The sequence below is a fragment of the Grammomys surdaster genome, unplaced genomic scaffold (genome assembly GCF_004785775.1).
Source record: "Grammomys surdaster isolate TR1022 unplaced genomic scaffold, NIH_TR_1.0 66, whole genome shotgun sequence".
Lineage (NCBI taxonomy): Eukaryota > Metazoa > Chordata > Mammalia > Rodentia > Muridae > Grammomys > Grammomys surdaster.
Window position 1 is genome coordinate 13,232,563 of NW_021604568.1, and position 9,180 is coordinate 13,241,742.

The 9,180-nt window shown below is 48.5% G+C and overlaps 1 protein-coding gene and 1 long non-coding RNA gene across 3 annotated transcripts in view; one reads left to right on the top strand and one right to left on the bottom strand.

The window, feature by feature from the left end:
- Rbm20 (RNA binding motif protein 20) overlaps nucleotides 1–9,180 on the top strand; it is a 190,643-nt gene that overhangs the window by 138,866 nt on the left and 42,597 nt on the right. For both annotated transcript variants that reach the window (XM_028775240.1, XM_028775248.1), the window contains exons 2-5: nucleotides 2,819–3,911; nucleotides 5,287–5,348; nucleotides 6,821–6,912; nucleotides 7,531–7,628. In XM_028775240.1, coding sequence (XP_028631073.1) covers nucleotides 2,819–3,911; nucleotides 5,287–5,348; nucleotides 6,821–6,912; nucleotides 7,531–7,628 — 1,345 coding nt within the window. The remainder of the gene's footprint in view (nucleotides 1–2,818; nucleotides 3,912–5,286; nucleotides 5,349–6,820; nucleotides 6,913–7,530; nucleotides 7,629–9,180) is intronic.
- LOC114627441 lies at nucleotides 5,401–8,796 on the bottom strand. Its single transcript, XR_003712366.1, has 3 exons — nucleotides 8,618–8,796; nucleotides 7,538–7,694; nucleotides 5,401–5,856 (listed from the first exon to the last, which is right to left on the bottom strand). It is a non-coding gene; the product is annotated as an uncharacterized LOC114627441 (long non-coding RNA).

Sequence of the window (9,180 nt, forward strand, 5' to 3'; positions counted from 1 at the left end):
CCACCCCCCCCCCCACCCCCGCCTGCTGCCGCCTTCCCCACCCCCACTCAGCTTCATCATCTCTGAGCTTACACTGCATAGCGCCTGTGACAGCGGAGACAGATGTGTCCCAGCTGTGCATTCCCTCCCAGCGCCTGCTTTATCAGCAGATTGATTGTGCAGCCCGGCTGGTCCATCAATTCAGACTTCAGATTTCACAGCCCCGTTCAGGTGTCCCGGAATTCCATTTCACCAGCATCCCGAACACATTTCTCGGTTATACCAACTTCCCACAGGGGGAACTTAAGACCCAGAAAATATGGCTTAGTCAAAAGCCTCGACTGTGGAAACAAACCACTTATAGCAGATTCCCATTTATAGACAGTCCATTCTTGGTTTGCCTAGAAACACAATACAGCCAACGGACAAGGCCACAAGAGAGATACATGGCAGAGAACTCCTCCCGTTTCTCATAAGATTCTGTGAGAATTGACCATCATTTACTACTTCAAATTTAGATTTTGTTTTTCACTTACAAGTTTTTTGATTGTTGTATATACTACTTATATGTAAAATCTGTCTTACTGTTTTTGGATTTGAAATGAGGGCCAGGATGAAAGTATGTGTCATAAATATATATGCAGTTCATTCTGGCATACTTTTCAAGCCAAGGAGCATATGGAATTTCTCATGCTGCTAAAATGATGGAGTGGGGAGTTAGCATGCTGGGCTGGGTTTTCTCTTATGTGTGGTACAGAACACAGTCTCTACAAATGTTTGTTGTTGTTGTTGTTATTATTATTATTATTATTATTATTGGGCCAGGCATATGCATGTGTCATAGTACACACGTGGCAGTCAGAGGACAGCCTGTGAGAGTCAGTTCTCCCCTTCCACTATATGGGAGCTAGAGATCAATCTCAGGTAGTCAGGATTAATGGTGGGTTCTGTTGAGATTTGGTCCATTGCTACGTATTGTAATGCTAAATTCTGTACTGGAAGTTCTAAGCCTATGAGGGAATTCTCACATTTACCAGCTTTTGTTGTACAAATCTTGCTCCTTAATTTAGAACTATTGGTTAATAAAGATGTCAACGGCCTATAGCTGGGGAGAAGAGAAGTAAGCAGTGCTTGGGTTGGTTCCTCTGGGCTGGGGTCTGAAGCAGAGATCACAAGGAGAGCAGAGAGGAGACTCCTTGGGGTAGGTTAATCCTGAGAGCATGACCATGAAGGATGGCCAATGGGGCTCCGGGGTCCAGGTAGAAGATGACAAGTTATATCATGGAGTTATTGACAGGGAATTCAAAATAGCATGCAGGGTTGATATCCGCCCAGCTCTAGTGTTTTAAGGCTTACTATAAATACGAAGCTTTTGTGTCTTTGATTTGGGAACTAAATGATCTAAGGTAGGATATGAACCCCCAATTAATGTTTAACAGTACAGGGTCCCTCTACCCACTGAGGCATCTTGCTGGCCCTGTGCACAACTTCTGAAGCCTAAATGTTACAATAAGAAATGTATACATTTAAACAGTGATAGAAAAAAAGTTACTTATGTATCTGTCTCCTTCTTGCTGGATTTTATAATTTTTAGTTGTTTGCGTCCTAGGAACATTTTCAGCTATCAAGTTTTGCCTTTGTCAGTATTTTCACAACTGAATTATTGAGTCAGACAATGACAGTAAAGACTTGTGTTTATCAAAGCTACAGAATAAACTGTAATTCACTCTACGTCCTTTTCTAAGACAGGATCTCACTTTGAGCCACCACACCTGGCTGACATTTTTTTTTTAACCTTATTTCCCCATCATGGAATCTGTGTTTTTAATTTTGGACGTTTTGTTAGTCAAGTGTTCTTTTGGTAATGGCTGCTTCTAATTACCAGGGAGACTGAAATTCTGCCATATGGCCTCCTCTCTCTCTCTCTCTCTCCCTCTCTTTCTTTCTTTCTTTTTCTTTCTTTCCTTTCTTTCCTTTATATCCTAATCACAGCCAGCCCCTTCATCTCATCCCAGTCCCTCCTCACATGGTCCCTCCTCCTCTTCATCTCTGAGAAAGAGGAGGTCCTCTCTGGATACCAACCCACCCTGGCACCTCAAGTTGCTGAAAGACTAGGTACATCCAGTTAGGGGAGCAGGATCCACAAACAGGCCACAGATTCAGGGACAGCCCCTGCTTCAGTTGTTGGGGGACCCACATGAAAACAAAGCTGTATATCTGCTACATACTTGGGGGCTGGGGTGCTAGGTCTAGCCCCTTGTACGCTCTTTGGTTGGTGGTTCAATTTCTGGTCTCTAAGGGTCCAGGTTAGTGGACTCTATTGGTCTTATTGTAGCGTTCCTATTCCCTTCCCAGACTCTCAATCCTTCCCCCAACTCTTTCACAGGACTCCCCGGGCTCCATTTACTGTTTAGCTGTAGGTCCCTGCATCTGTTTTGGTCAGCTAGGGAGTGCAGGGTGGAGTCTCTCAGAGGACAGTTATGCTAGACTCCTGTCTGCAAGCATCACAGAATATCATTAGTAGTGTTAGGGATTGGTGCTTGCCCATGGAATAGATTTCAAGTTGGGCCTGTCATTCGTTGGCCACTCCCAGTCTCTGTCATCGTCCCTGCACATTTTGGGTTGAAGGTTTTGTGGGTGAGTTGACGTCCTTATCCCTCCACTGGGAGTCCTGCCTGGCCTTTTCTATTGGACATTTCCTAACATGTGATCACTTGTATGTAGGACCTGTGAAGCAGGGTCTTGTTTACCTGGGAAAGGGGCCACTGACGTGCAAATGCAGCCCTTTGCCAGTCACTGAAAACCAGCAATGCATGTGGACCTATTTTCTTCCTTGCAGCGCTGCCAAGCTCCTGGACAAGAGCCCCTTCTCTGTCAATAACCAGAACCCTCTGCTCACTTCGCCAGCCAGCGTCCAGCTGGCCCAGATACAGGCCCAGCTCACCCTCCATCGGCTGAAGATGGCACAGACTGCGGTCACCAACAACACTGCAGCTGCCACGGTCCTGAATCAAGTCCTCTCCAAAGTGGCCATGTCCCAGCCTCTCTTCAACCAGCTCCGGCATCCGTCTGTGCTCGGCGCCACACATGGCCCTGCTGGGGTCTCCCAGCATGCCGCCTCCGTTCCCAGTGCTCACTTTCCCTCAACTGCAATCGCCTTTTCACCCCCAAGCCAGACAGGAGGCCTGGGGCCTTCTGTGAGCCTCCCCAGCCAGCCTCCCAACGCTATGGTAGTACCTACCTTCAGTGGGGTGGTGCCTCAGACCCCTGCCCAGCCAGCCGTCATCCTAAGCATTGGGAAGGCTGGGCCTACACCTGCTACTACAGGGTTCTATGAGTATGGCAAGGCCAACACCGGCCAGGTGTACAGTTCTGAAACGGAGGGCCAGTCAGGCTTCTTGCCAACCCCAGCCTCGGCCACAGCATCAGGCAGTGTGGCCTATGAAGGGCACTATAGCCATACAGGGCAGGATGGCCAAGCTGCCTTCTCTAAAGACTTCTACGGACCCAATGCCCAAGGGTCACATGTAGCAGGTGGATTTCCAGCTGATCAGGCTGGGAGCATGAAAGGAGATGTTGGTGGGCTGTTGCAAGGTACCAACAGCCAGTGGGAGAGGCCCTCTGGATTCTCTGGCCAAAACAAGCCTGATATTACAGCAGGGCCCAATTTGTGGGCTCCACCTGCCAGCCAGCCTTATGAGCTGTATGACCCTGAGGAGCCCACCTCAGACAGGGCCCCTCCTGCCTTTGGATCTCGGCTTAACAACAGCAAGCAGGGGTTCAGCTGCTCCTGCCGGAGGACAAAGGAAGGGCAGGCCATGCTGTCCATGAGGCCCCTGCAGGGCCATCAACTGAACGACTTCCGAGGCTTGGCTCCACTCCACCTACCACACATCTGCAGCATCTGTGACAAGAAGGTGTTTGACTTGAAGGTGAGTCACCCAAGAAGGGTTGGGACCCAAGTAGGGACTCTAGCAGCATCTAAGAGGAGTTGATTTGAGGACTACGGTGCTGAACTCACCAATGCCCTTCAAGAAAATCGTAGGTTGTAGAGCCAAGAGTTTTAGAACTACATCCAGGTCCTTTCTCTGCTCTAAGGCAGAGGATAGCTTATAGCTTCCCCTAGATAGATGAAAAGGCAGTGGTTTCCTCTTTCCCTTTGAGGATTTTTTTCTCCTTTGGACTTTCTAGAAGCTTCAGCTCCTTCAATATGTATGTTGTACTGAGTTTGAAAGAGGGACAAGTGGAATTCTGGGTCAAGGGCAAAAGATCAATTCTTAGACCAGACCCAGACAAACCATTAAAGAGGACTCAAAACGTGCCAAGTGGAGGAAGAGTCTCCAAGCCCTGGAAAAGTGCTTTTGCATTGCTGTGGACAGAACCTGCCCAGGAAGAATGTTTGCTCCAAGGTTTATTGATAATACAGTGAAATATTTCAAAGCCATAATAAAACATAGGTAACAGCTGACAGACATTAAACTCTTTCCATGTGCTACTAGTAACTGTATGAGGAGATACTGAGGTTGGTTTTTGTTGTTGTTTTATTGTATTTTGAGAATGGGTCTCATTTAGTTCTGGCTGATCTTGGACTCATAGCTGAGGCTAGTTGCTGCCTTCCTGGGTGCTGGAGTTGTAGGCATGTGCCACCATACTCCAGTAAGGTAGATACTGTCATTTCCTTCTTTCCACAGATGAGTCGACCCTGACCACCTAGGCAGAGAGTGGCAGAGAGGAGGTTTAGTCATAGGTGCAGCCTCCCTTGGCCTGCTGCCATGCAGCCCTCTCCCATCCTGTCCCAGAGCACAGTACAGTTCCTCCTTAGTGGGAGTCACAGCATGGGTGTCTCTCACGCTGCCCAGGTCATGTCTCTCAGATGCACGTCTGTGACCTGAGTGAGTGAGACGCACCTTTCCACTCAGTGAGGGCAGTGCTGCTGGAGGTCCCTGTCTCTCAGTCTTCTCTGAGGCTTTATAACTCCCTATACCTCAGACCAGAGAGAGGCAGATGGAGGACGAGCATGAGATCAGAGATGGGTCGGGGGTCTACGGACAGGAGACAAAGGAATCTGACTTCAAGTCTGGGTAGTCATCCTAGACACCCTACAGGGAATGCAAGTAAGGGGTTAGAGAGATGGGCATTGGGGCAGCAGCACCCGGAATAAGGAGACGCAGGGAAAGAGATGATGGGGTGTCCTGGTGGTCCAGCCTCAGGGTGCTCTGTGCTCCCTGCCTGGCTGGTGGCAACTGTCTTCATCCTCTGCCTTCCCATGGACTCAGTTCAACGCTGGTCCTTTCTCTGGTCTTCTAGGACTGGGAGACACATGTGAAGGGGAAGCTGCATGCCCAGAGATGCCTGCTCTTCTCAGAAAGGTAAGTGCTGTCTGGATCGTTCTATGTGTGCTCTCAGCAGGTGTTCACTGAATCCTGCTGGGCTGGGCACAGGGAAACCGCAGAGAGCCAAGCAGGGGGAGAATTCCCTGCCATCCAGAAGCTTCCACTTCAGGCGAGCACGTGAGCTCAAATGATGGGGGGTGGGGGTGGGACACATTGCATTGCTCTTGGACACATTGCATTGCAAATGGAGCATCTGGGTGACACCTTACTGAGGTCACCTCAGGAGAGGTGGTTGTATGAGGCAAGTGCACTCTTACCTGACACAACTGGTTTTAGAGGTTTGAAGGCCCTATAGAGGTTGTGGACCTGGGATACAGGGCAGCATCAACTCTGACCAGGGCTGTTGTGAAGACTGTTGTTGTTGTTGTTGCTGCTGCTGCTGCTGCTGCTGTGGGCGTGACTGAAGCTGATAGGAGCTTTAAAGGAAGGAGTGATGCCCCGGGACCTCAGAACAAGATGCTGGTTGCCATGCTGAGAATAGATTCTGTGGAAAGGCACACATTAGAGATCAGTGGGGAGAGCCTGTCTGACCCGAGGATGTAGAACAGAAAACCGCACGGCCGAGATTATTGTTCACAACAGCTTAGAAGTGAAAGCTGGGAGGCCAATCAACAGAGGGGAGAAAAGCTAAATGCGGGCTATCTGCACAATGCAATGTTAAGTAGTCTTAAAAAGGAAGGAAACTCTGACACATAATTTTGAGCTGTAAAATTCCATTCTGGTGAGGTGTTTTGGAGGCTAAACAGGCTGGGGCTGGTGGGGAACGGAGAGTGGGGGTTTCATGGGCACAACTTCAGTTTCATAAGGTGAAGCTCTGTGGTTGGCTGGGAGTGATTGTTGTACATTGGCATGACCGTGCTTAGTGTCACAGAGCTGTGCCCTTAAACATGGTTAACAGTACACGTCATGTCACAGGACCTCCCCGCAATTAAGAGAGTTCTAGATACAGAGGCCACCTTTTCTGTGGTAAAGCTCATTACTTTACCCATCTTAAAGCTCACAATTAAGTAGCATTTAGCACACTCACTACTGTGTCTCACTTAAGTACCCAGCCCTTCCTACCATCACCACAGGGGGATCAGTCTGTTCCAATTATGACATTTTATATAAATGGAATCCTATACTATATGACACTTCATGTCTTTTTTTTTTAACTTATCATATTTAGGAGACTCACTTACATCATAGTACATAAAATGTATATTCACTTTCTTATGTATCTAAGCTTACCTGCTCGTCTGCTGATGGGCGTGCGAGTCATTTCTGCTTTCTGCCATGGTGACCAAGGCTGCTCTGATCAGAAACTCATGGGTTTTTATTTAAGGATATGTTCTTCAACTTTTGGTTTGGGGGACATATTGGAGCAGACTTTGGGGGGTTCATATAGTCTTTTTATTTGATTTCTTGAAGAAACTAAATCCCTTCCTTTCCTTCCCCTTCTCTTCTAGTGCTGGCCTCCGGAGTATACGTGCTTCGGGAGAGGGGCCACCGCCTGTTGCCACAAACAGCACCGCTGTTTATAACCCCACTGGAAACGAGGGTGAGTGGAGGAGGCCCTCAGATGGTAGCTGGGAGCAGGATGAAGTCCTCAGGTTTATGTTCTACCTCTGAACTCCAGTTCTTCCCTGATAGGAGCTTCCTGAGTATGTGCAGACAGGCAGGTCCAACACTGACAAAGTTCTCTGGGGTATTTTAGATCCTCCCTGTGCCAGTTACAGTGTAACTGTAACTAAGCACAGAGGTGAAATCATGCAAACGCTAATAAGTATAGCAAGAGAAAATATACAGTGTTCTTGTCCCATATGTCTGGATCCTGTGTGTGTGTGTGGGGGGGGGTTGTGTGCATCTGTGTGAGCATGTGTGAGCACGTGTGCATGCATGTGAATGTGTTGAGATGGGGCCTCTCATTGGTCTCCAGCTCACAGATTGGTCTAGGGTTACTGACCAGGGAGCCTGAGAGATACTCCTGTCTCTGTCTCTCCAACACTGGAATTACAAGCAAGTGCTATTTCCTGTGAGTTCTCGAGATTGAACTCATGACCTCAGGCCTGCAAGGCAAGCAGCAACCAATCAAGCCACCTCCCCAGTAATGAGTTTTGAAGGTCAGGTTTGTGACTAGGTTATTCTTTTGTTTAACCTGGTATCGTTCATCATTCAGATTATACCTCGAATCTTGGAACATCATATGCAGCCATTCCAACAAGGGCCTTTGCTCAGTCAAACCCCATGTTTCCTCTGGCTTCCTCTGGGACAAGTGTGAGTATAAAAGCTTTTTCCTCCGTTTTCCTCATCGCCCCCAAAGTGTTCACGTCATCTACACCTCTGCAGAGAGATGGATGTAGAGAAGGTTGGGGTGTAGCTGGGTCTTTGGGTCATTCAAAGAGTATTCCTAGATAGCGACCAGGAGGTGCTTTACCATCCTGCAAACACTGAAACACAGAAAATGATGCTCTGTGTTCCTTTCCTGTTGTGTGTTTGTTGTGACAGGCCTCACTGTGGCCTGCTTGGCCTGGTATTTGCTATGTAATCTAAGCTGGCCTAAGCTCATGTCAATTCTGCCTGAGCCGCCCGAATGCTGGAATTATACCATTCTAGCGTTGAGCTTTCTGACGGAAGTTCCTAAAATCAAAGTTACTGACTAGCATTTCACCATGATTGAGGGGGAAAGCCACAGGCTCATATGTTTGAAAAGTTCTTAAAATGTATTGCTTTGTGTGGTGGTCTGCACCTTTAACCCTAGCATTTGGGATCCTACAGCAGACCTGTCCCTGTGAATGCAAGGCTAGCCTGATCTACACAGTGAGCTCCAAGCCAGTCGAAGCTACACAGTGAAACCCTGTCTTAGCATGTCCCATCCCAGATTATTTATGTACATATGTGTGTCTGTGTCAGTGTAAGGCATGTACATGAGAAACACCCACAGAGGCCAGCAGAAGACATCAGGTGAGCTGCCTGATATCAGTGCTGGGAACCAAACCCAGGTCCTCTGGAAGAGCCTCAAGTGCTCTCAGCCACTGAGCCATCTCTTAGCTCTTAAAATCATTTTTAACATTTTATTGCTATGGATCCCTTTGGCTGAGAGTGTGATTCTAAAACTAGAACCAAAGAGTAAAAGTGACCAGCATGTACTGTCAGGCTCCTGACTGGATCAGTTAACTGTGTGTGGAGAGGTGGGGATGGGGGCTGGGGAGCCAGGGGCAGGGTTACGTGTGTCCAGAGGACAGCTTTTGGGAGTCAGCACTCACCTTCTACTTCTCTTGTTTCTGCTGCCATGTACCCCAGGCTAGCCTGTGAGCTTCAGAGCCATTCTCCTGTCTCTACTTCTCCTCTTGATTGCAGAGAGCTGGAAGGCACATGTAGGCTCCCATGCCAGCTTTTTCCATGGGTTCCAAGGACCAACCTCGGGTTGTCACCACAGTGTTGCTAGCCGAGGCTTCTCCCTGGGGTGGGTCTTGTTTTCTGCTCTTGTTTCACTTGCTCTGTAACAAGCACTTTGATATTCGAAAGGCCTGAGGGTTCAGCTTCCTTCCTCTGTAGTTGTGACATCCTCTTCTGATGCTTTTCTGTTGTTGCCTTTGCGCCTGCCATCAAAACCTGCTGAAAAGCAAAAGCACCTGGCCAAGGTCCACCAGAGGTGCCTGTGAGTGGCTCAGCCGCTGCCTCTGCTGGGTTTCTAATCTTCGCAGGGAGCAGCCGTGGCCTTCCTCTCTTCTCTCACAAGCTCTGCTGAGTTTCTAATCTGTGCAGGGAGCAGCCGTGGTCTTCCTCTCTTCTCTCACAAGCTCTGCTGGGTTTCTAATCTGTGCAG